Source organism: Macaca nemestrina, chromosome 7 (assembly GCF_043159975.1).
Source record: "Macaca nemestrina isolate mMacNem1 chromosome 7, mMacNem.hap1, whole genome shotgun sequence".
Taxonomy (NCBI): domain Eukaryota; kingdom Metazoa; phylum Chordata; class Mammalia; order Primates; family Cercopithecidae; genus Macaca; species Macaca nemestrina.
In genome coordinates this window covers 129,221,482-129,248,358 of record NC_092131.1, presented here as the reverse complement: position 1 = coordinate 129,248,358, position 26,877 = coordinate 129,221,482, and the positions used below count along the sequence as shown (strand labels likewise).

Below are 26,877 nucleotides of genomic sequence, written 5' to 3'. Positions count from 1 at the left end.
TCTAATTATAGCTGTTCTAGTGAGTGTGAAGTGGTGTTGCTTTGTTTTGTTTGAGACAGGGTCTCATTCTTTTGGCCATGCTGGAGTGCAGTGGTGTGTGATCTCAGCTCACTACAACCTCTGCCTCCCAGGCTCAGGCAGTGCTTCCACGTCAGCCTCCCAAGTAGCTGGGACTCCAGGCATGTGTCATCATGGCTGATGAATTTTTGTATTTTTTGTAGAGACGGTTTTGCCATGTTGCCCAGCCTTCGTGGTGGTTTTGATTTGCATTTCCATGATGCTGAATGATACTGAGCATTCTTTCATATGCTCATTTGTCTGTCTTTTTATATTTAATACAGATGTTGTTGCCCGCCATTCCTAAGATGTATATGTGTTCAGTGTATTTGCATGTCCAGATTTCACCATGAAAAGTTCATTTTAGGAGCCCATCTATTGTCAAACTGGACATTTTAGCCACTGTAAGAAATGTGACCTCATCAAGCCCTATTAAGTCACTGTTTATAGTGATTTTTCTGATAATGTCTTTGTTAAGTTCATGTTTTATTTTTCTTACAGTATTTCACTGGCCTTGAATGTGGACATAAGTTTTGTATGCAATGCTGGAGTGAATATTTAACTACCAAAATAATGGAAGAAGGCATGGGTCAGGTAAAGATACCAAGTTGTTTCTCACTTTTTTGTTGAATTTCCTATGGTGTTCAGACCCTTGCACAAATTTGCACAAATAAAAACAGGTGAAGCTTTGTGTATCATGAATCGCATGGGGAACATTTTTCTAGATTCAAACAACTAAAGGTAATAGGCTTTTTCCTAAAGTAATGTGGCATTCCAGTTAAAGAGCCACTCCAGGTAATGTTTTCTCAGCCGGCATCAGTATTGGTATATGTTAACTGAAACTTGTTGCACAGTTTTGTAAGATTATCTTGCTTCTGCCTTTAAAGTTGTGTGTTTAAAAACCAATCACTCAGGTTAGCAAGTCTAGTTGCTTTATGGTGATAAATATACTCTCACACACATTTCCTTTAAGGAGAAAGGGAAGGATTGAGATCCTATAAACGTTTATTAAGGTATTCCCAGAACCTAGCAAAGTGCCTGGCAATGGTAAGCATTCATTAAATATTTGTTGAATGAAGACAGTTTAAATTTCAATCTTTTTCAGACTATTTCGTGTCCTGCTCATGGTTGTGATATCTTAGTGGATGACAACACAGTTATGTAAGTATTTTTGATAGATTCTGCATGTGAATATTGGTTAGTTGGTTAAACCAAATTAATTTTTACTTAGCACCTCAAAGGAAGTGAAACTTCTCAAAGTCTGAAGAAACTTTTACATCTACATTCCATTCCTTAGTAGCAGTACAAAAGTCCATTTGTAATTTGGTTAAACGCCTCATCACTATTCTTACAAACTTAGAAATGCACGGTAGCTAGATTTTGATAAACCTTGGGATTGGAGATTAGATTGTGCATATGTGTTAGTTGAGGTGCTCTTGGAAGCAGATCCCAAGATAGAAAAAAAAGTGAAACTGACCCATTGTGGAATAGCATATGTGTAAGGTAAACAGCAGGAGCAGATAGACATTGATGTAAGCCTGACATCTGTTAAAGGCAAGAAAGAAGGAAGATTCAACAGGAAGAGACTTCACATGATACAGCTATGAGAGTCTTTAGCAGCCCTGTGGGGGAATTTCTGTGCATAGATTGCCTATAGAGGGATACCTTAATAAGTAGAAAGAGCTGGGCCCAGTATGCTTGATATGCTCAGTCATTGACGGAGACTACCCAAGGAATCGTGGTCTTTGCTGAAACACTGCTACTGATTTCAGATACACTACAGCTGGAGGCAAGCTGGAGGCTTTCAGCTAACAACTCTTCTTGTGAAAGGTTCTTTCTTTTTTTTCTTTCAACCTTTATTTTAGGTTCAGGTGTACATGTGCAGGTTTGTTACATGGGTAAATTCCTTGTCGGTAAGCTTTGGTGTACAAATGATCCCATCACCCAGGTAGTGAGCACAATACCTGATAGTTTTTCAGCTCTTGCCGTCCCACCCTACTCACTCTAATAGTCCCCACTGTCTTTTATTCTCATCTTCACGTGTATTCGCCGTTTAGCTCCCACTTAAAAATGAGAACATGCGGTATTGAGTATTTCTGTGTTAATTCATTTAGAATGATGACCTCTAGCTGCATTTGTATTGCTGCAAAGGACATGATTGTGCTGTCTTTTTTATGACTGCGTAGTGTTTCATGGTGTACATGTGCCACCATTTCTTTATCAGTCCACTGTTGATGGGCATCTAGATTGATTTCATGTGTTTGCTATTGTGAATAATGCCACAGTGAACATACTAGTGAATGTGTCTTTTTGGTAGAGTGATTTATTTTCCCTGTGATCTCACCAACATCTGTTATTTTTTTACTTTTTAAAATTATTTTTTTGTTTTAATTTTTTTTACTTTTAAATAATATTCCTTATGACTGGTATGAGATGATATGGTACATCATTATGGTTTTGATTTGCATTTCTCTGTTGGCTGTGTGTATGTCTTCTTGAGAAGTGTCTATTCATGTACTTTGCCCCTTTTTTTTCTTTTTTTAAGTGAAAGTAAATTTATTAGAGAAGTAAAGAAACAGAGGAATGGCTACTTCATTGACAAAGTAGCTTGCTTATTTTTAAATGGGATTATTTGTTTTTTGCTTGTTTAAGTTCCTTTTTAGATTCTGGATATGAGGCTTTTTTTGGGTGTATAATTTGAATATTTTCTCCCATTCTGTAGGTTGTCTGTTTACTCTGTTTTAATAGTTTCTTTAGCTGTACAGAAGCTCATAAGTTTAATTAAGTCCCACTTGTCAATTTTTGCTTTTGTTGCAGTTGCGTTTGGGGACTTTGTCATAAATTCTTTGCTAAGGCTGATGTCTAGAATGGTATTTCCTGGATTTTCTTCTAAGATTTTTGTAGATTGAGCTCTTACATTCAAGTATTTAATCCTTTAGTTAATTTTTGTATATGGTGAAAGATACAGGGGTTAAGTTTCATTCTTCTGCATATTGGTTTGCCCATGCTGGAGTGCAGTGGTGCCATATCGGCTCACTGCAACCTCTGCCTCCTGGATTCAAGCAGTTCTCCTGCCTCAGCCTCCCGAGTAGGTGAGATTACAGGTGTACACCACCATGTCCAGCTAAGTTTTGTATTTTTAGTAGAGACAGAGTTTTGTCATGTTGGCCAGGCTGGTCTCGAACTCCTGACCTCGGGTGATCCGCCTGCCTTGGCCTTCCAAAGTGCTAGGATTACAGGCGTGAGCCACCGCACCCGGCCAATAACTATTTTCAGTTTGTGATGGCAACAAATCGTTGCCAAGAGAATTGTCTTATAAATGACCAGAGTGACACTTGCTGCCACCTTCTTGAGAATGCCTAGTCTCGAAGATGGATGCTCAGTTTCTTTTACTTCCTTATCAATATCGGATAAACTAAGGGCAGAACCTTGTCCTAATAACTATTGGCTGATGTTTGCTGTCACCGGTCCTGGTGGTCCATGCCAGGTTTAGATAATTTTTTAGGCTAAGGTCAACTATCAGAAATCATTAGGATTTGTCATACCCAAAAAGCATTATGGGTAATACATGTGTAACTAAGGTGCATTTGTTTGGCAAGCAGGGCATCTGACTTTTGGCCTGATAACATTCCTTATTATTATTTATTGATAAAAAATCTGTAACATAAAACTCATTTTAATTACAGTCATCCTTAGTGTACTGGGGATTGGTTCCAGGACCCAAACCCTACACCCTGAATATACCAATCTGCACATGCTCATGTCAGCTCAGAAGAACCCATGTACACAAAAATTCGACCATCCATATATGCAGGTTTCACATCCCACAAATAACTATTTTCGATCCAATTTGGTTGAAAAATACTCATGTGTAAGTGGACCCATGCAGTTCAAACCTGTGTTAAGAAGCAATGGATTTTTTTTGTTTTTTGTTTCTTTGAGATGGAATCTCTCTCTGTTGCCCAGACTGGAGTGCAGTAGTGGCATGATCTTGGCTCACTGCAACCTCTGCCTCCTAGATTCAGGTGATTGTCCTGCCTCAGCCTCCTGAGTAGCTGGGATTACAGGTGCCCGCCACCATGCTCAGCTAATTTTTTTGTATTTTTAGTAGAGATGAGGTTTCACCCTGTTGGCCAGGCTGGTTTTCAACTCCTGACCCCAAGTGATCCGCCCACTTCTGCCTCCCAAAGTGCTAGGATTACAGGCGTGAGCAATTGCTCCTGGCCAGCAACTGTATTTTTAAGTGTGTAATCCAGAGGCTTTTAGTATATACATAATATTATTCTAGAAACATTACCTAATTGCAGACTGTTTTGATCACCTTATATCTATTAAGCAGTCATTCGCTACTCCTTTCTCCCTCTCTGGACATTTCATATAAATGGAATCATATAATATGTTGCCTTTTGTGATTGGCTTCTTTAATGTTTTCAAGATTCATCCATGTTGTATTATGAATCAACACTTTATTCCTTTTCATTGCTGAATAATGGTTCCATTGTATGGACATTTCCATTTTTTACAGAAATGTGTTATGTGAACATATGAACATTTGTGTACAAGTTTTTCATTGAACACCTGTTTTTTTTTTTTTTTTTTTTTTTTTTTTTTTGGGAGACGGTGTCTTGCTCTGTCGCCCAGGCTGGAGTGCAGTGGTGTGATCTCCACTCACTGCAAGCTCCGCCTGCCGGGTTCAAGCCATTCTCCTGCCTCAGCCTCCCGTGTAGCTGAGACTACGGGCGCCCGCCACCATGCCTGGCTAATGTTTGTATTTTTAATAGAGACGGGGTTTCACTGTGTTAGCCAGGATGGTCTCGATCTCCTGACCTCGTGATCCGCCTGTCTCGGCCTCCCAAAGTGTTGGGATTACAGGCGTGAGCCACCGCACCCAGCCGTAAACACCTGTTTTTAATCTCTTAAGTATATATATACCTCAAAGGAGAATTGCTGGGTCATGTGGTAATGCTATGTTTAACTTTTTTTTTTTTTTTGAGGTGGAGTCTCGCTCTGTTGCCCAGGCTGGAGTGCAGTGGCGCGATCTCGGCTCACTGTAAGCTCTGCCTCCTGGGTTCGTGCCATTCTCCTGCCTCAGCCTCCCCAGTAGCTGGGACTACAGGCGCTACCACCACGCCTGGCTAATTTTTTTTTTTGTATTTTTAGTAGAGATAGGGTTTCACCGTGTTAGTTAGGGTGGTCTCGATCTCCTGACCTTGTGATCCGCCCGTCTCAGCCTCCCAAAGTGCTGGGATTACAGGCGTGAGCCACCGTGCCCGGCCCGCTATGTTTAACTTTTTGAGGAACCACATGAATTATTTTTAGACCACAGGTTCCACTTCTGTGAAATATGGAGATTTACTCATTTAAAAAATATTAATTGAACACTTTCTACAGGCCAGGCACTGTACCGGACACCTGGGTATCCTTTCTTGGGGTTGGGAGGAGAAAGACAAATATTAAATGATTATACAGATAACTGTCTAATTAAAATTATGATAATTTCTATAAAGGAGATGTTTAAGGTACCATGAGAATTGAGAGGGGATCTATATCCAAACGAGTGTGGAAACTCAGGAAAGGCTTCCTTGAGTAATACTTGATTGTAACTGAGTGAAGTAATATAGTAATAGCGTCTAATATTTATTGAGTGCTTACTATCTGCCAGGCACTATTCTAGTCTCACAACCGTATTTCTGATATCTATTTTACAGATTAGTAACCTGAGGAATGGAAAGTTCAAAGAATTCACCTTCAATTCATAGCTAGTGAGTGGTGAGGCCGGCATTCAAACCTCGGCTCTCCCATCTTAGAGCTCCATTATAGTATTCTTGACTTTCCAAGGGAGGCAGCCTTATGCAAAACCTCTGATGAAGGGTGGTACTTACTGTTTTGAAGGAAATACAAGAATACGAATGTGATAGAAGTGCACTGAAAGTGGCACTGGACAGGGTGGGATCTTGTGGAAGGAGAGAGGCCTGTGAAGCTCAGAAGAGTCAGATGAGGCCAGATTGTCTGGTTCATTTAAAATATTTTAATGGGATTGAGCTACAGGCATGTTCTTCCTGTCTTTCTCAGTGGGAATTCTTTTTCTTGTAATATACTCAGGAGTATTTACCATAGAATTAATGAAACTTAAGCTTCAGGGTTCCTCACGACGTGGGCTCCTGTGAGTTCTGGAAATTCTTGTGAATTATAGAGTGTTCAGAAGAGGCCAGGATGCAATCAGTGAGCATTTCTGGTTAATTTCCAAGAGCTCTCAGAGGAAGAAGGCTCTTAAAATTATATGAGCTTTAGGTGTCACAAAACCTGGATCCATTTCTTAACATTTCTGTCAACAGTATCTGTCTCATTTCACATACTGATTTGGGTGGGGTGTCTGAAGGAAGGTGGCTGAGAACTGCTGTCTTTTAAGGCATGATATCAGAGTCAAAAGACCCTGAAATGTGCCTAAACTTGGCACTAGTTGGTAAGTCATTAGGCTGTAATAAAAACTGGGTAAAAGTAGAATATTTAAAAAATAAGAACCATGGAAAAAAAAGTCTATGAAAATAAAACTATACAGACTTTGAAATTATTGTTTTGATCAGTACAATTACATTTGTTGATAGCCTGTGTGCATTTCAGTATTTACAGCTTAGGGCATAAACATGTTGTAGCCATTAGCATAAACAGCTTTTGAAACTATGTTTTATAAATGTGGAAAATACTCTTGACTGGAAACTTTCTAATTTATTTTTATTCTTGGTTTCAGGCGCCTGATCACAGATTCAAAAGTTAAATTAAAGTATCAGCATTTAATAACAAATAGCTTTGTAGAGGTAAGTGATTTGTTTTCCTTCTTGTAGGAAGGAATTCTGTTTATTAATAGAAATACTATTTTTAAAAATTATAATTTATTGACAGTAAAAAAACATCTTTACCATATTTTGAAGCATGCCAAAATACCTTTATTCTCGAAAGAGTATGACAGGCCGGGTGCGGTGGCTCACGCCTGTAATCCCAGCACTAAGGGAGGCCGAGGTGGGTGGATCATCTGAGATTAGGAGTTCAAGACCAGCCTGGCCAACATGGTGAAACCCCGTCTCTTCTAAAAATACAAAAATTAGCTGGGCACAGTGGCACAAGCCTGTAATTCCAGCTACTTGGGAGGCTGAGGCAGGAGAATCGCCTGAACCTCGGAGGCGGAGGTTGCAGTGAGCCGAGATCGTGCCACTGCACTCCAGCCTGGATGTCAGAGCGAGACTCCCTCTTAATAAAAAGTAAAATAAAATAAAAGAGTATGAGAAACCAGTAAGTAGATCTCTCCATATATCTTGACCTTGGGTAATAAAATCATTTTTAGTGTATTCTTTCTTTCTTTTTCTTTACCATAGCAGAGAATTGTAGTAGATTACTAATCGTGTCATGTTTAACCATGAGATTCTAACCCTGCTATTTCTCTGCTCGTTTTAGGTTTCATTACCAGTAAATCTTGTTAATAAAGAATGCTATACTTTATTGGACCATGCCTTTGCCCATTTGTTCTATGACTCCTTTTGTGCTACAGTGGCAGAGTTGAGTAGTTGCTACGGAGGCTGTTCTGGCCTGCAAAACCAAAATTCTTTACTCTCTTGGCTCTTTACAGAGGAGTTGACCAGATCCTGTATGACAACATCAGTGTAACTTGGTCTTCTAATTCTAAAAAGTAATTATTTCTGTTAGAGATTAAACCTGGAAACAGCCTATTTTAGAAATAGAGTATTATTTGAAATGGTCAATGGACTTCTGAATTCTGGTGCAGAGTGTTTTGTTTCATAATAAAAATACTATAAAAGTTATATTTTCTTTTGATGACCTAAAATGCACTCTTTGCCTGTGGTTTAGGAACTGGGGTTTTTTTTTTTTTCTTACAAGAGCTTTTTATGGGAGAAGTTGTATGTATATCCTTTAGCCTATCTTGAACTATCTTGAACTATTCTGTAGCACCTTCCTTGGTAAAGAGTATATCTGATTTTCTTGTGTCTTTTGAAAATTGTCCTGAAATAGAACCATAAATAAATTAGTGCTTTTTGATGATCACATGCATAATATTTTATTAAAGTTTCAGTGGGATTAAAAGAACATAGAACAAGAGATAATTCATGTATTTTATAAAACCGAGTCTTCAAGGATCAGTCATCTTAAAAAACAACAACAACAACAAAAAAAAACAGTACATCTGAAAGTGTTGCTATAGAAGACCACAGCAAGTTTTCATAAGCTTGTGTCATCATCCCCCGTTTGCCCCTTGTACCAGAGAAGCAATATAAATAATTGCTTGATGTACTGTTAAATCTTGCATCATGACCTAGTTTAATTTGCTGCCTTTTTTTGAGGCAGGGCCTCATTCTGACACCCAGGCTGGAGTGCAGCAGATGATCACAGCTCTCTGCAGCCTCTACCTTCTGGGCTCAAGTGATCCTGTTGCCTCAGCCTCCTGTGTAGTCGGGACTATAGGCACATACTACCATGACTGGCTGAATTCTTCTTTTTTTTTTTTTTTTGTAGGTAGAGACAAGGTCTTGCTATGTTACCTGGGCTGATCTTGAGTGCTTGACCTCAAACAGTCCTCCCGCCTTGGCCTCCCTAAGTTCTGGGATTATAGGTGTGAGCCACTGTGCCCAACCAGCTGTCATTTTTTATTTTCTAACTTGTATTTCAGTGCAATCGACTGTTAAAGTGGTGTCCTGCCCCAGATTGCCACCATGTTGTTAAAGTCCAATATCCTGATGCTAAACCTGTTCGCTGCAAATGTGGGCGCCAATTTTGGTAAGCAAGTGATTTCCTAAACTGAAATAGTGCACAAAGTGTTTTTATTTCTCCTGTTTATTCTTGGTAGTAAAATAGAAGAAAAAAAATGTTTCCCTTCAGCAGGGAGATGTCTGATACTGGTTTAAAATAGTATATATCTCTTTGAGAATTGTATGAAAAGGTCACGTCTTAAAAAATTTTTCCTCTTTCCTTGATCTAACTTTTTTGAATTTTTTTTCTGGAGAAAATATACAACTCTAATCATATCTTCCTGTATGCTCCACTGTAACTTAAGGGAAGCAAACTTGTAGATTTGGTACTATACGTTTTCCTTTACTCTGCCAAGTTTTAACCTTACTTATGCAAAGGAAATGTGCAGGTAAATTCGGCTGATGGTCTCCTTTTTAACTAAGAGTTTTCCTGTGGCCCTTCTTGCCGAGCTTTCTTGGTAACTTTGGCTTTTGGAGTTCTATAGTATACTCTTCAGCCTCTGAATTCTAGATTTGAACTGCCAGGAAGTTTCCAGTGCCACATATTCAGGGATGTCTTAATCAGTTCAGGCTCCTTTACGGTTGTTCTCGTTTTTTCCGAAGTGAATAGGCTGAAAATTTTTCAAATTTTTGACTTCTTATTTCCTTTTGATGAACAGTTTATCTCTAGGTCATTCATCTCTTCCTGCATTTTCTAAAACATTGAAGAGAAGCTAAGCTGCATCTTCAACACTTTGCTTGGTAATTTCCTCAACCAGATATTCAGTTTCATATCTCTACCTTCCCCAAAACGATTCAGCCAACTTCTTTGCCACTTTATAGCAAGGATGGCCTTCTAGTTTCTAACAGCATGTTCCTCATTTTCATCTGAGACCTCATCATAATGGCCTTTAATGTCCATTATTTCTAACAACATTCTGTTCATGGCCATTTATTTAGGTTTTCTCTATGATTGAGGCATTGCCCACACCTCTGTCTTTCTGAATCCTCACCAGAATTACCCTTAACAGTTCAGTTCATTCACAGGGATCTAGGCTTTTTCTAGCTTGCACTTCCAAGCTCTTCCAGCCTCTACTTATTACCTAGTTTCAAATCGGTTTTCACATTTTTGGCTTTGTTACAACAGCCCCCTCACTTCTTGGTACCATTTTCCGTCTTCATGTTCAGGCTGTTATAACAAAAGACCATAAACTGGGTGGCTTCTAAACAACATAAATTTATTTCTTACAGTTCTTAAGGGTGAGAAGTCCAAGATGAAGGTGCCAAAAGATTTGTTGTCTGGTGAGGGCCCGCTTTTCTGGTTCATAGATGGTGCCTACTTGCTGGGTCCTCATATGGTGGAAAGGACAAGGCAGCTCTCTGGGCCCTTTTTTTTTTTTTTTTTAAAGGATGCCAATTCCATTCACCTCCTAAAGGCTCCACATCCTAATGCTGTCACATTGGTTATTAAGTTTTAACATACACATTTAGTGGGACACTAACATTTATATCCTGCTAGAAGTTTAAGATGCTTTTCTGTTCCTTTGAGGGTCTTGAGGAGTAAGAAGCCCGTCAAGCCAAGGCGCTCTAGACCCAGCAAATAGATTTTTTGTTTTGTTTTGTTTTGAGAGAGGGTCTCACTCCATCACCCAGGCTGGAGTACGTGGCACGATCTCGCACTGTAACCTTTGCTTCCCAGGTTCAAGCGATTCTTGTGCCTCCCGAGTAGCTGGGATTACAGGCGTGTGCCACCACGCCTGGCTTGCTTATTTGTTTCTTTATTTATTTATTTATTTTAGAGACAGCATTTCACCATGTTGGCCAGGCTGGTCTTGAACTCCTGGCCTCAAGTGATCCACCTGCCTTGGCCCTCCCTGAGTACTGGGATTACTGGCAAGAAGCACCATGGCCAACCAGATATTTTTGGGGGGATGGGGAGTAGATATTTTATTGGTATGCCATACCTTTCTTTTTTTCCTCCAAACATCTGTAGAATTACACTTAACACATCATTAATAATAAATATTTCCAAAAAGAGCAGGTAAGCTCACAGAGATTGAATATGTGTAAAATACATACTGTTAGAATAAAGATTAAATATGCATTGTTATTTTAGAGAAAAGGTGGATAATACCTACTTTCCAATGTATTTTTAGCATGACGTGTCAAACAAAGTATAGAGAATACAACAGTGAATACCCTATGTAGCTACAATCCAGCTAAAGCGAAATTAGTATTTTGTTTTTCTTCATTAAGAGATAAAACATGACACGTATATTTGAAGCTCGTTGGTTCCATGTTCCTTCCCATTCCCCATCTTTCTTTTCAGAAATAACCATTTATCTTAACCTGATTTAAATCAATAGTAGTTTGTTTCTCTCTTTAGCAAAGGATTTTTTGCCATTTGTAAATTACTTAATTAGCTAATCTGTCGTTTTATTATTTTTTCTTAAGCATTTCTGTTTGTTAATTATCCTTCTTTTACAAATGTATATGTCATGAGCTTAGAAAACAAAAGTGAATTACCGATTAATACGTGTTTAGTAAGTAGTTAGTCTTTTTTTTTTTATACCTTGCCCAGTACCATTTCCCTCTACAGGGCTGAGGCTCTTTTGTTTAAATAATGCAAAGATGTGACCTCTTTGCTTCCCATATATTGTCTACTGTGTATTAGTACTAAATTATATAAGTAACCTACAAAGTCAGCCTTTTATTCTTCATTTAGGGTGTTAAGTAAAAGATTAAAAATACACTGATGAAACATGGGTTGAAACTTCTCAATATAGTCTGAGGCACCTTAGCAACAATTATTATGAAATTGTCATCAAAGCGTGTCTTCATGCTTATAGTCATTCTTCATTTCACACATATTGAGTACCCACTATGTTTTAGTTCTAATACTAAATTCTAGATAATTAACCGTAAAGCAGACAGGGATTCTCTCCTTGTATTTGCCAGTCACTAGAAACTAGTGACTGTGGAACTATAAGGCATGAAATGATTGGCTTATTTACTTACTTACTGTAGGTAGGCCTTAATTCTATTAACTCTTTGTATCACTTAACAGCTTTAACTGTGGAGAAAATTGGCATGATCCTGTTAAATGTAAGGTGAGTTTGTCTGACATTTCCATTTTTAAATAATGTAATGACACACTTCTAAGACTTAGTGACTGAAAATCATAGCTGATGATTTTATCTATCTATTGGTAGGTTTTTTTTTTTACCCTTTTAATTTCAGATGATTATTGCATGTATTCAGAGGTAATTCCTTAGTATAAAGTCAGCTCCTGATTATTACTAGGATAACCATGGCTAAGGCACGTCTTTGTCAGGCTTTGTAATTAGGGGAATACACACCTTGTAGTTGGGCTTCTTTTCAAGCTGTAGGTTCCCCACTCAGCTTCTACCAAAGAAAATGCTACTTTGGTTGATTTTATATATACTGGACATTATAGCTATGGGATTTCCCTGGCTTAAGAAGATATGAGCCTAGTGATAATCTTATTCATTGGCTTTTACATTTAAGCTTGACTATAGTTAAGTGCTAAAGTAATTTGCTCTTTTTTAAAGTCTTTTGTTGTATTCTAACAATTGTTGTTTTCAAACAGTGGTTAAAGAAATGGATTAAAAAGTGCGATGATGACAGTGAAACCTCCAATTGGATTGCAGCCAACACAAAGGTTAGTGTTTTCCTTCAGTAATTCTTGGTAATGAAAATGATAAGGGTTGGTGTTTTGGCGTTAGCAAAAGCAATAAGGTGACCTACTTACAGGCTTCATTTCATCTTTTTCTCCATTGAGTCTTTTTTTTTTTTCCCAGAAGGCTTTCCTGTTATTTCCTTTTTGTCTTTGAGTTTATTTTAGAGTATTGAGTACTATACTACAGTATCCACAGTTCTCTGCCTTAGGTTTCTTCTACTGGAAAAAAATTAGTGTTCTATAGAGGAAAAAGCTGATAATTTTTCAAGTGTGGGATTTGTGCTTGGCTGCCGTTTAGTATACGCATGTATTGGAGTTTACTCCGCCTAGCTTGGTTCTGTTAGGCTGATTTACATTTTTGTTCCTAATTTTTTTTGAAGTATATTGCTCTTGATACTAGTTTCAAAATTCAGTCTCTTTATGATCACAAGCCACTTTCTTAACCCCAGACAAATGTCTTACAAATGTTTAAGTCTTGAGTACCCTTCTCCTTAATCACTAATATAATGAGCAAGCATTTGAATGCCAGCCGTGTACCCAGCTAGTCTTTCAATACAAAGTTGTATTATCCATCCTTTATGTAATTCAGTCCTATCCTGTCCACATAGTGAGTGACTTGGGTAATGAATGGTAGGATGGTTCATGGGCGATTCATTTTTAGTATTATTTTGTACATGTAAAGATGATGCTTTAAAGAATGCCGAGTTGTTTGACCCATAGTATATAAAGTTATCTTTGAACTGTTCACTCACTCATCACAGGACAATGAGAGTAAGAAGTGCGTAAACAGTGAAGGCCAACACAGGTTATCTGTGTGTGTTTAAGTATACATCTTACATACTTACAGATAAAACATGAATATCCATTTCTATCTCCCAGAAAGTAGTGAAACAGTGAATCTTGCCACATAAAACAACAAATGCCTAATTCTTTAAGGAATATATGGTAGAAATATTTTTTTGTTCCCTCCTTCATCACGATAAGCATAACTCACATCAATCAAAGAAAACCTTACTGTAAATATACTGTAATATCAGAAAGTGGTTACTTCTTTTGTTATTAAAAACAATTCTTAACCAAGCATTCTTTTTTTGAAAATTGAAGATTTTCCCGCAAGAAATGTTCCTTAAAGTCCCAGAATTCTTTAATATGCTCTGAAAAACTTATATTTAGAATAAGGCAATTATATTTTCACTAAATTGTTTAAATGGTCGCCTTTTTTCTACATTTAGAGAAATTCCTAGTCGTCAGCCCCGAAGATGTTTAAAATAGGGAGTACAGGCTTGAATATGTTTGGCTTAGTTTAGATTATAGATTACCAAGGAAGAATGGCAATTTGTAAAGCAAATTTAGCTGCTCAATATTTTTGAGAGAAAACCGAAGAGTTTTTCTCTTGAGGTTTTAGAAGCTTTTAAGATTATTAGCTCCCTAAACAGATTTGCATATTGTCAATGATATCCTAACATTTTGGAAGTTTAATACTATTTGGTTAATTATAACCAAGAAATTTAGAATGAAACATTTTATGCCTGAAATTTGCTTGTTTGGAAAAATGTAAAATTTCTTATGTGGGTGATTTCAAAAATTTGATTTGAAATATATAATTTAAAAAATGCTATATTGGCCTATTTTAAATTGCTATCGTTGAGGGACAGCATAGTCAGTTCCACAAAGAAGGCCAAATTGTGCAAATACTAATATAGTGGGTGACGTTCCCTCCTTGGGGGAGTTACAAACCTCAATCACAAATGCAAGAACAAAAAAACCGTAGGCCTACAGAGAGGTAATTTTGGCTTACTACCAACCAAGAATATGATATAAGGCCAGGTCAGTGGCTCACACCTGTAATCCTAACACTTTGGGAGGCCGAGGTGGGCAGATTGCTTGAGCCTGAGAGAGATTGAGACCAACCTGGGCAACTTGGTGAAACCCCACCTCAACAAAAAATTCAAAAATTAGCCGAGCATGATGGCATGTGCCTGTAGTCCCATTACTTGGGAGACTGAGGTGGGAGGATGACTTGAGCCCTTGAGGTCAAACCTGCAGTGAGCCGTGATTGCACTGCTGCACTCCAGCCTGGGCAACAGTGAGGCTCTGTCTCGAAAAGAAAAAGAAAATGATTTGGACTTGGAAAAAAATAATCTAACATGATCTCTGTAGCATACTTGTTAAGGAGTACAATCAAAAGAATTTAAAATCTGGGTATTTGGCAGGAGAAACTTGGAAAATCCAGTAGTCACAAAATGAATTTACCAATCAAGGTCTGATTTCCTAGTTACCTGACATTGAAGTCAGATTGCTTGGATTTGGATCCTGACTTTACTTATGTGACCTTGGACTAGCTTCTTTATAATTTCTTTCTCCCTTAGTTTATTAATCTGACAAATGGAAATAGGAATAGCACCACTCTAAGAAATTATTAGTTGATACATATAAAACATTGACAACAGTGCGTGGGATATGGGAAGTACTCCATTATTTCTAGATGACACTAGACAGTATAGTATATTTATATGAATAGAATGCTTTTATCTCCCATAATACTATTATTACTAAATACTTAAAATGTTTTTGTCTCTCAACTCTGCTTAAAAAGAAATCCTAGGAAGGCTGAGGTGGGAAGATCACTTGACTCCAGAAGTTCAGGGCTTTAGTGAGCTATGATTGGGCCTCTGAATAGCCACTGCACTACAACCTGGGCAACGTAGTGAGACTCTTAAGTTTAAAAAACCAAGTCCTTAAATTGTACGTCTTAAAAGCCAGTGGTAATAATGGTAACAGCTCACTTTAAATAGTGCTTAAGTGTTCAACACTGTTCTAAGTGCTTTATGTGTATTAACCACAATAAATAAGATGTTTAAAAACCAAATCTAGAACTGGCTTTTCTTTAATGTTAGTAATGCAACCTAGTGTAGCATTGACACCAACTTTATAGTTTCTTTTCATAGGAATGTCCCAAATGCCATGTCACAATTGAGAAGGATGGTGGTTGTAATCACATGGTCTGTCGTAACCAGAATTGTAAAGCAGAGTTTTGCTGGGTGTGTCTTGGCCCATGGGAACCACATGGATCTGCCTGGTAGGTTGGGGAAATTAAGGGAAAAATGTATTTACATAGGTATGTGCCATGTATTATGAATAACATTTTTACCTCATAGATAGCACCATCTAACTTGCAAGCTAAATAAATATAGTATGTGATTAATGTTATAAGTGTATGCAGACATACACATACACACACACACACACACACACACACACACACACACAGAAACATACTGCTTTCCTCATTTTATTGATGGCTTACTTGAACTAATATAAGAATCTTGGGCCAGGCGCGGTGGCTCACACCTGTAATCCCAGCACTTTGGGAGGCCAAGGTGGGTGGATCACCTGAGGTTGGGAGTTTGAGACCAGCCTGACCAACATGGAGAAACCCCGTCTCTATTAAAAATACAAAATTAGCCAGGCGTGGTGGCACATGCCTGTAATCCCAGCTACTTGGGAGGCTGAGGCAGGAGAATCGCTTGAACTCAGGAGGTGGAGGTTGCAGTGAGCCAAGATCGCCCCATTGCACTCCAGCCTGGGCAACAAGAGCGAAACTCTGTTTCAAAAAAAAGAATCTTACACAATATGAGCAGTTTTCTCACTGGTTAAGGGCATAAGCCTCCATTGGGTGACAGGCAAAAGTTTAAGCTCCGAAACTCTGTCATACTCTTAAGTATGTTTCCCATCCTCTCTAAATTCTATTCTTCATCTTCTCAATGAAGAAAATAATGCGTATTTCATAAAATGTTTAAGGGATTAAATGTGTTAGTATATTTAAAGTCCTTAGCCAAGTGCATGGTATATAGTAAGCACTCAAGAAATAGCTGCTTCCATAACTGGGGTATAGTAACCACTCCAGGGGAAGTGCAAGTGTTACTCTACGCTCTGAGCTGACCTCTCTGGGTATGTTTCTCCCTTCCCACCGTTCTGTATATCATGCAGTTTTAAATGACTCTGAAAAACTGTAATAGCAAAGCACATAGCACAGCATCTATTACCTGGTAATAGAGGTTGGTTGGTTGTCAACTGTTGGTTCTCTGTGGTGTATAAAAGAGCAGATAAGGTGAATAATCCTGGAAAATTAGAAATATTTGGCTTAACTAACAGATGGCCTAAGAGAAAAGTTTGTCTCTTTCTCAAAAAGTTGAGTTAGGAATTCAGACAAGAGTCAAAGGTTCTAGAAGGATAGTGTTTTCTAATAATGATAGGTGAGTTGATTTGAAATGGACTGCCTCAGGAGGTGGGGAATTTCCTATCACTGGATAAAGAACTAATTTATTATAGAGGATTCAAACACTAGATAGGGTTAGAACAGTTCCTTTCAGCCTGCTAATTCTGTCATAGCAGTAGAAGTCTGGGTGTTTTAACATCTCAGTTTCTCTGTTATAAAAGACAACGTTGGTGTTAGATAATCTGTAAATCCAGGTTAAAATTCTGGGATTTTTTTTTTTTTTCTTTTCATTGATTTTTTTTTCTTTTCATTGATTTTTTTTTTCTTTATGGAATCCTCTTTATTTACTTGAAGGTACAACTGTAACCGCTATAATGAGGATGATGCAAAGGCAGCAAGAGATGCACAGGAGGTAAGTATATGTATTACAGGATAATAGTTGACTAAGAATGCACATTGTATATTCATATTCATTAGAGAATAAATTTTTTTTTTTTTGAGACGGTGTCTCGCTCTGTTGCCCAGGCTGGAGTGTAGTGGCACGACCTCAGCTCACTGCAACCTCCGCCTCCTGGGTTCAAGTGATTCTTCTGCCTCAGCCTCCTGAGTAGCTAGGATTACAGGCACTTGCCACCAAACCCTGCTAATTTTTGTATTTTTAGTAGTCTGGCTAGTCTCGAACTCCTGACCTCGTGATCCACTGGCCTTGGCCTCCCGAAGTGCTGAGATTGCAGACTTGAGCCACCGCGCCCGGCCCAGGGAATAATTGAGTAGAAGTTTTCAATTCTGAAAGACATTTCAGTAAATATTAGATATTCCAGTAAATATTGGATATCTATTTACATTTAGAAAGGGAATCTTATCCAAAATATTTATTAAGAACATTCTTACTTAGAGTAAGTTTATTTTCTTTTCATTAATGTAGTCACATAGTACAATTTAGCTTTTGGTAGAGTCTTGTTCAAAGATCCCTCCTACCCCAAGAAGAACAGTAGTGAACAGCATTTGTTAAATGACCCTGGTGCTATTTATAGGCAATATCTTACTTAAGGTTTTTTTAAACCTTTTTGTTCATCAAGAAGCTCTGATGATTATCGGTGAGCTGATTTGGAATGGTGTGTCTCAGGAGCTGAGAAGTTCCCTATTGCTAGATAGGGAAATGAGCCACTATTGTAGAAGGAATCCAAACACTAGGTGTGGATTAGATTCTAAAGCACTTTTCATTCCTTTCAGTCTGGTGATTTTATCATAATTGTAGAACCCTGGAATTTAATAGTTCCTACATTCACCCATTCCATATTGAAATTCCCCAGTTGTCCCAGAAATATTCTTTTCAAATGGTTTTCCTAACCAGGATACCATCTAAAACATGGTTTGTTTTTTATTGTTTTACTTGTTAACATATCTTCAAAATGTATTTCTAATAAAAATATCATATATAGAAGTGAATATATATGTAACCTAGTCTGTCATATTGTTAGAAGTGAAAGTTTTGTCTTTCCCTTTTTTTTTTTTTTTTTTTTTTTGTTTTTTGAGACAGAGTCTTGCTCTGTCACCCAGGCTGGAGTGCAGTGGCCGGATCTCAGCTCACTGCAAGCTCTGCCTCCCGGGTTTATGCCATTCTCCTGCCTCGGCCTCCCGAGTAGTTGGGACTACAGGCGCCCACCACCTCCCCTGGCTAGTTTTTTGTATTTTTTAGTAGAGACGGGATTTCACCGTGTTAGCCAGGATGGTCTCGATCTCCTGACCTCATGATCTGCCCGTCTCGGCCTCCCAAAGTGCTGGGATTACAGGCTTGAGCCACTGCGCCCGGCCGTCTCTCCCTTTTTAAAAAGACCGGGAAATTCAGCCGGGCTTGGTGGCTCACACCTATAATCCCCACACTTTGGGAAGCCGAGGCAGGCGGATCACCTGAGGTCAGGAGTTCCAGACCAGCCTGGCCAACATGGTGAAACCCTGTCTCTACTAAAAATACAAAAATTAGCTGGGCATGGTGGCTTGCACTTGTAATCCCAGCTACTCAGGAGGCTGAGGCCAGAATCACTTGAACCCAGAAGGTGGAGGTTGCAGTGAGCCAAGATTTTGCCACTGTACTCCAGAGTGAGACTCTATCTCTAAATAAATAAATAAATAATAAAATGACTGGGAAATTGTATTTTGTAATTATAAATGATGTTTCACAGACCTTCACAATGTTTAGGTCCATTTACAGGGGAAAAAATCCCTACAAATTCCAATATTGGTTTACATGATATTTATTATGATATTATTTAAATATATATAAACAAGAACCAGCTATAAACTCTTGTGCTCTTGCACAGCTCTACAGCCAAACCAAGAGAGCCACAAAATCAGTGAAACTGAAGTAAATGTTAATTTGGTAGATACTGTTGTTGGGGTTTTAAAAATGTATTATTACTGTACTGTTAAATATCATGAGATAACTTGTTCTCCCACCAATTTTCTTTTCTTTCTTAAATGGTGTCCCTTAAGTCATATCCCACTAACTTTCTATATATTTCTATATTTCCAACATTAATTTTTACGATGCATTACTTGATTTGCCCAGAATGTATTATGGATATATGTTCTTACCACCTTTTTTTCCTCCATTAACCTGATAAAGTTATCTAGACAGATATGCTGTTTATCAAGAAAGAAAATATATGTGGGTTATCCTTGACCTCACCGGGTCTTTATTTGGATGCCGGTAGAATCATCCCTTTCTGAGATCTATAGGGAGGGTGGGTTATGTGCATAGCTTTTGAGCCAGAGTCTAATGTTTAGATTCTAGATACTAAAATGGATTATTTTTCTATTCACATCTGTTGGACTCAACTAGAATCTTCTATAACTGTGGCAGTACAAGAAAAGATTTCCTATCACTCCATTGGTTGGTTGGTTGATTGACTAACTGATTGGGAGCCACGCCTCCCTGAAAGGATCACACCATTGCATGCCTATCTGGCCTCCTCATCTTTCCCTACTCCCAGGCTCTGGCCTAGCATTTACTGGGAGTTGTAGTCTGAAAAATTACTAGAAGGTTGACACATACTCAAAAGATCCTCCATGGTACCTTGACTGCCCTGCAAAAGATGTACCTGTGTTGTAGAAAACTGTTGATTCATTATATTGCACCGCAGTGCTGACAGTGGTGGATATTTGAATCTTCTTGTCCTCTAGACTAGCGTCAGCGAACTTTTTCTGTGAAGAATCAGATGGTATATATTTTTAGCTTTCCATACTACATAATCTCTGTTGTGACTGCTCAACTCTGCCTCTGCCCTTATAATGCTAAAGCAACCATAGACTTAAATGGATAGGTATAACTGTTCCCAGTAAGTTTTATTTACTGGCTGGGCATGATGGCTCAAACCTGTAATCTTAGTGCTTTGAGAGGCCGAGGCCAAGGATCACTTGAGGCCAGAAGTTCAAGACCAGCCTGAGCAACATATTGAGACCCCCTCATCTCTATAAAATAAAAAAGAGTTTTTAAGTTAGCCATGCATGCTGGTGTGTGCCTCAGCTATTTGGGAGCTGAGGTGGGAGGATTGCTTGAGCTCAGGAGTTCCAGGCTACAGTGAGCCATGATCAGGCCACCACTCTTCAGCCTGGATGACAGAGACCCTATCTCAGAACAAAAAACAACAAAGGAAGTGAAATAGTTTTATTTACAAAGACAGGTGGCAGCTGGATTTGTCATGCAGGCCAGAGTTCACATACCCCTATTCTAAGCAGTCAGGTTTGTAGGCTTTTCCCTGCTCCCCAGACTGTTTTCAGGTCACTGATTGCATTTCTCATTCCAGATTCTGGCATTTGATTGGAGAATTTGTGTTGATTAGGCTCACTGGCTCACGCCTGCAGTCCTAGCACTTTGGGATGCTGAGGCGAGAGGATTGAGCGCGGGAGTTTGAGATCAGACTGGGCAACAACTGAGACCTTGTCTCTACAAAAAATTTATTAAAACTTAGCCAGGTGTGGTAGTACATGCTGGCTGAGGTGGGAGGATCACTTGAGCCTGGGAAGTTAAGACTTCAGTGTGCCATGGTTGTGCCACTGCACTCTAGCCTGAGCAACAGAGCAAGACCCTGTCTCCAAAAAAAAAAAAAACTTATTAGCAGTGGTGTACGGGTTTTCTTTTTTCATGTTGAATTTTAGTGAGAAGCAGTTTCAGAATTCTTAGATTAAATCAAGTCCCATAGCATCATACATGTCAATATGGTAAGAGAGGGTTTTCATTTCATTTGGGGAATTTGACAGGCTTGAAAATATTAGTACTTTAGGGGAAGATAAAATGCCAAGCAGATTTTCCAGATATTTTCAGATTGGCATAATTTTCCTGTTCATAAGCATTGGTTTGATACCTACCTGACTCTTGAAATAACATGACTGTGGTTTGGTTTTGTTTTTTCCTTGAGGTGAGGGTCTCGCTCTGTAACTCAGCCTGGAGTGTGTTGGCATAATCATAGCTCACTGTAGCCTTGAACTCCTGGGCCCAAGTGATCCTCCTGCTTCAACCTCCCCATTAGCAGGAACTAGAGGCAACTTGAGGTGTGCACCACCACCCCCAACTTGCGTTGGTGTTTTGAAGTGTTTTGTTGTTGTATAATGCTGGATCATGTGGTTAGCTAATTATGTGGCTCAGAATTAGTGTATCTAAGCAAGGGACCAACCACAGGGCCAAGTAGTATCTGTTACGTAGGCTTTAAAACATGGGAGAGAAAGAGGAGGTAAGGATAAAGGAAAAGAACGTGTGTGTGTTAAGAACCCCTTCGATAGTGGTTGCATTTAGTAAGCATTTATTAATCGTTTTCTGCAAATCAAGTGTTGGAAATACTTTACCTTTTTAAAAGTCTATTCCCTCTAGAGATTTATGGTATAATGGTAGAGGCCTTATATGAATAATTTTTACAATGTAATAATACAAAATCTAAACTGAATACATTGTTGCTTTGATAACAATATATTTTATGTATCTCTAAAGACAGACTCTTTTTACATAACTGTAATACCATTAGAGTTGACTCTTGAACAATGCAGGGGTTAGGGACACTAACCCGTCCTACCCCCACAATGGAAAATCTATATACGACTTTTGATTTTCCCAAAACTTACCTGTTTTAATAGCCTACTGTTGACCAGAAGCCTTACCGATAACAGTCAATTAACACTGTTTTGTATGTTACATGTTTATTATACTGTGTGCTTTTTTTGTTCTTGGAGCTGGAGCTTCACTCTTGTTACTCAGGCTGGAGTGCAGTGACAGATCTCGGCTCACTGCAACCTCTACCTCCCGGGTTCAAGCGCTTCTCCTGCCTCAGCCTCCTGAGTAGCTGGGATTACAGGCATGCGCCACCACGCCTGGCTAATTTTTTTGTATTTTTAGTAGAGACGAGGTTTCAGCGTGTTGGTCAGGCTGGTCTCGAACTCCTGACCTCAGGTGATCCACCCTCCTCGGCCTCCCAAAGTGCTGAGTTAGTTTACAGGCGTGAGCCACTGTGCCTGGCCTATACTGTCTTCTTAACAATGAAGTATGCTAGGAAGAACTTATTTTAAAATATTGTGAAGAAGAGAAAATGTTTACTTTTTATTAAGTAGAAGTGGATCAGCTGGGCCCCGTGGCTCACGCCTGTAATCGGAACACTTTGGGAGGCTGAGTCCGGCAGATCGCCTGAGGTCGGCAGTTTGAGACCAGTCTGGCCAACATGGTGAAACCCTATCTCTACTCAAAATACAAAACTTAGCTGGGCGTGGTAGCAGGCGCCTGTAATACCAGCTACTCGGGAAGCTGAGGCAGGAGAATTTCTTGAACCCAGGAGGCGGAGGTTGCAGTGAACAGAGATCGTGCCGTTGCACTCTAGCCTGGGCGACAGAGCGAGACTCTATCTCAAAAAAAAATAAAGTGGATCATCATAAAGGTCTTCATGTTGAGTAGGCTGAGGAGGAAAATACAGGAGGGCTTGGTTTTGCTATCTCAAGTGGCAGAGGTAGAGGAAGTCGAACGGATTCAGGAGATGCAGGCACACTTGGTGTAACTTTGCAGAAAAACCTTATCTGTTTTGCATTTTCGTTTCTCTAAAAATGTTTCTGTATGGTAACAATCCTCCTTCCATTTGCTTTAGTTTCAGTCCTGGTATAATAGAAGGGTCCATTCATAAAAGAAATCCAAAGCCGTAGTAATCAGAACCCTTCTGCCAAATGGTCTAATGTCAATTTATTTCCTGACACTGCTTCTTTAGCGTCTTCTTCCTCATTGTCTGGCACTGGTTTGGAAGCAGCTCATCTCCATCAAGTGGTCTTTTAATTCCTGTGGTGTGGTGTCTGTTAGCTAACCCCTCACCTCCCACCTTTTTTTTTTTTTTTTTTTTTTTTTGTGCCATATCCACAGTCTCTTTCATGATTTCCTTGATGGGCTTTGTTGTAGATCCTGTGAAGTCATGGGCAACATCTGGACACAGTTTTCTCTACCAGGAGTTTATTGTTTCAGGCTTGATGATACCACAGTTTTTTCTATAACAACGATGACGTCTTCAGTGGTGCACTCCTTCCAGACTTCCATGATGTTCTGTCGGGGTTCTCTTTGATAGCATTGACAGTCCTTTCCAGAGTACCATGTGCATCTTTACGTTTGTTTACATTTCTCTCAACTGTGAATGGTACCATATACAGTCTGTAAGAGTTTGTGTGCATAAGTTTTGATAAATCTCAACTTTTTATTAATAGATTTATGTATATTTTATGGTAGTAAATGATAAGATAGACTACATATGTTTTATGCATTCATGGCAACTCTTTTCTTAATTTTAGTTTGTCCGCAAGTGTTTTCAAATTGTTGCAAACTTCCAAAAAAAATTTCAATATATTTATTGAAAAAAATCCACATATAAGTGGACTCACAGTTTAATCCTGTATTGTTCAGTGGTCAACTGTTTATGTTTTAAAGCAATACTCTGTTGGTATCAACTGTCTATTGTTCAGATATCTCCAATTATCTTAAATTTTTTTTAGAGGCAAAGTCTCATTCTGTCACCGAGGCTGGAGTGCAGTGGCGCGATCTCGGCTCATTGCTGCCTCTACCTCCCAGGTTCTAGCAATTTTCTCGCCTCAGCCTCCCAAGTAGCTGGGATTACAGGCACATGCCACCACGCCTGGCTAATTTTTTGTATTTTAGTAGATACAGGGTTTCACCGTGTTGTTGCCCAGGCTGGCTTAAACTCCTGAGTTTAGGCAGTCCACCCGCCTCAGCCTCCCAAAGTGCTAGGATGACAACCTTGAGCCACTGCACCTGGCCTTTCTTAAATTTTCTTTTATCGTAGTTCAAATTGGGATCCACATAGGTCCACAGATTGGATTTAATTGATATCTCTTGAGTCTCCTCTACCTGTTGTTCCTTCTCTTCCCCCCTCCTTGCTTTTTTTTCTTTGTTGAAGAAACTAGATCATGTTGTCCTGTAGAGTTTCCTCCATTATGGATTTTGCTGGTTGCAACTGCATGGTGTCATTTAATAGGTTCTTCTATCCCTGCATTTTCTGCAACTGATGATTAATTCAAGAAACTTGATCAAATTCAGATTCCGTGGTTGGGGGGAACCCAGAATACTTAATTGATTATACTTTTTATTGTATCAGGAGTTACATGGTATCTAGTTGCCTCTGTGGTTTTCTACTTAAAAATATCTCTGCTTTTTGCTTGTTTTACATCTTGTTGCATACTGTAGAACAGTGCCATCCAATAGAACATTTTTGTAATGATGTAAATATTCTTTATCACCAGTGTCTAATTTGGTAGTTACTAACCACATGTGATTATTGAGCAATGAGGAACTGAATTTTTAGTTTCTTAAATTGAATTTTAAGTAGTCACGTGTGGCTTGTGGCTACTGGAATTAGAAAGTACAATTAATAGGACATTTTTCAAGAGTATGAAATAACTAAAGTAGCAATAGATGTCTATTTCTGATTTTAGCCTAGATCACAGTACTGTTTCATCAGTAAATCAGCTTTTTAAATTATTAATATTTCTAATGGACAAATCATAATTATACATATCTATGGAGTACAGTGGAATGTTTTGCAATATGTAAACAATGGAATGATAAATCAGACTAATTATTGTATTGCCTGGCCTTAGCATTTTTATGGTGAGACATTTGAAATACTTATTTTGAAATAATATATTATTATTGACTATATTCACCCTGCTATGCAATAAATCTCAAAACTTATTCATCCAGTCTATCTGAAACTGTTTGGTCACCAACTCCCCATTCCCTCCCTTCTTACCCGTTTATCCCCCTAAACCTCTGGTAAGCATCATTATTATGTCTATGAGTTCAACTTTTTTAGTTTCTACATATAAGCGAGATCATGTAGTATTTCTTTTCCGTGCCTGGCTTATTTCACTTAGTGTAATGTCCTCCGGATTCATCCATGTTGTCACAAATAACAGAATTCCTTTTTTGAGGCTGAGTACTCCTGTGTGTGTGTACATATATGATGTTTTCTTTCTCTCTTCATCCATTGATGGACACTTAGGTGGATTCCATGTGTTGGCTATTGTGAATAATGCTGCAGTGAATGTGAGAAGTACAGAGATCCCTTTGACATATTGATTTCAGTTCCTTTTCATATATACACATTAGTGGTATTGCTGGATTCTGTGGTAGTTTTGTTTTCAGTTTTTTGAGGAAACTCCCCATACCATTTTCCATAATGGCTATACTAAGTTACATTCCCATCAAGAATGTATCAAGAGTTTGCTTCTTTCTTTATCTTTGCCAAGACATACCTTTCATCTTTTTGATAAAAACCATTCTAACAGGTGTGAAGTGATACCTCATTGTGGTTTTAATTTGATAATCAGCTTTTGTGTACAGTTTACGTGTTATAATTATATCACCCAATTTTTCTTAATGGGACAGCGATCTAGGGCAGCCCTGCAGAGGTACCTGTTCTACTGTAATCGCTATATGAACCACATGCAGAGTCTGCGCTTTGAGCACAAACTATATGCTCAGGTGAAACAGAAAATGGAGGAGATGCAACAGCACAACATGTCCTGGATTGAGGTGCAGTTCCTGAAGAAAGCAGTTGATGTCCTCTGCCAGTGTCGTGCCACACTCATGTACACTTATGTCTTCGCTTTCTACCTCAAAAAGAATAACCAGTCCATTATCTTTGAGGTAGGAGTAGTTCTGGGTGAGGAAAAAGCCCACCTTGTATCATAGGACTACCTGATCTTTCATATATAAGATACAGTGTTTTCAGGGTTCTTGTTTATTCAGAAAATGTAGATAGACGAATGTATTTATTACAAAGATACAAGAAATTTCTATTTCTGTCCTAAATTATATTCAGATCGATGTTGTTTAGCCAGCTAGTGATTAGGTATGCAGATTCTGGAGTCAGCCCTAGATTTTAATATTTACTTTATTGTATTTTAGCTCTGTTAATTTGGAGCAAATTACTTAACCTCTTATTTCTCCATTTTAAAGTGAGGATAATACCTTTCTAGGTTGTTATGAGGTTTAAGTGAGACAATTTGTGTTTAAGTGAGACAATTTGTGTTAATTGCTATATAGCACCTGGAACATCATGATAAGTTCTCAATAAAAACCTTTATTCAGCCTAAACTAACCCTGCAATATTAGAAATTAATGTGGTGTGGTTATGGTTGTCTTTAGTGGAGAAGTAATGACTAAAAAGCCAGCTTTTAGCAGTAAGGTTTTCTCAAGTAAAGATGCTCATTTAAAATTGATGCATAAAACATGGATATCTATTTATGACTAGACAATAAGCCTGACTAGCAGATGGGACTTCATTTGGTTAACCAGTACAGAACTAGCCGTCATAGTAAAGGATGATACAATTTGAATCTTCTGTACAGTGTTCTCTTTTAAGAAGTATAGCCAGATGTAAGCAATAATAGGTTTCTAGTTTTTCTCGTTTCCCTTTGAGTTTTTTAGCAAAGAGCAGCTCTCAGAACGAGAAAATTCCAAGAGACATTTTAAATCATTTCAAATGGTCTTCAGTATTCTTCCAAAAGTAATGGGTGAAATCTTTAATTCTTTTAACATTTAAAAAATTGTTCTGGAAAAGAACAAACAAGTTATTAGAGATGAAAGCCATTGAGCTTTACAGGTGCGGTTAAACCACCTATGAAAGTCA

At 38.5% G+C, this 26,877-nt stretch overlaps 1 protein-coding gene across 2 annotated transcripts in view; it reads left to right on the top strand.

Annotated features, from left to right (window-relative positions):
* LOC105492983 (ariadne RBR E3 ubiquitin protein ligase 1) overlaps window positions 1-26,877 on the top strand; it is a 148,480-nt gene that overhangs the window by 82,728 nt on the left and 38,875 nt on the right. For both annotated transcript variants that reach the window (XM_071101104.1, XM_071101105.1), the window contains 9 exons: window positions 559-651; window positions 1,163-1,218; window positions 6,806-6,872; window positions 8,735-8,841; window positions 11,860-11,902; window positions 12,403-12,474; window positions 15,441-15,571; window positions 17,066-17,123; window positions 25,632-25,892. In XM_071101104.1, coding sequence (XP_070957205.1) covers window positions 559-651; window positions 1,163-1,218; window positions 6,806-6,872; window positions 8,735-8,841; window positions 11,860-11,902; window positions 12,403-12,474; window positions 15,441-15,571; window positions 17,066-17,123; window positions 25,632-25,892 — 888 coding nt within the window. The remainder of the gene's footprint in view (window positions 1-558; window positions 652-1,162; window positions 1,219-6,805; window positions 6,873-8,734; window positions 8,842-11,859; window positions 11,903-12,402; window positions 12,475-15,440; window positions 15,572-17,065; window positions 17,124-25,631; window positions 25,893-26,877) is intronic.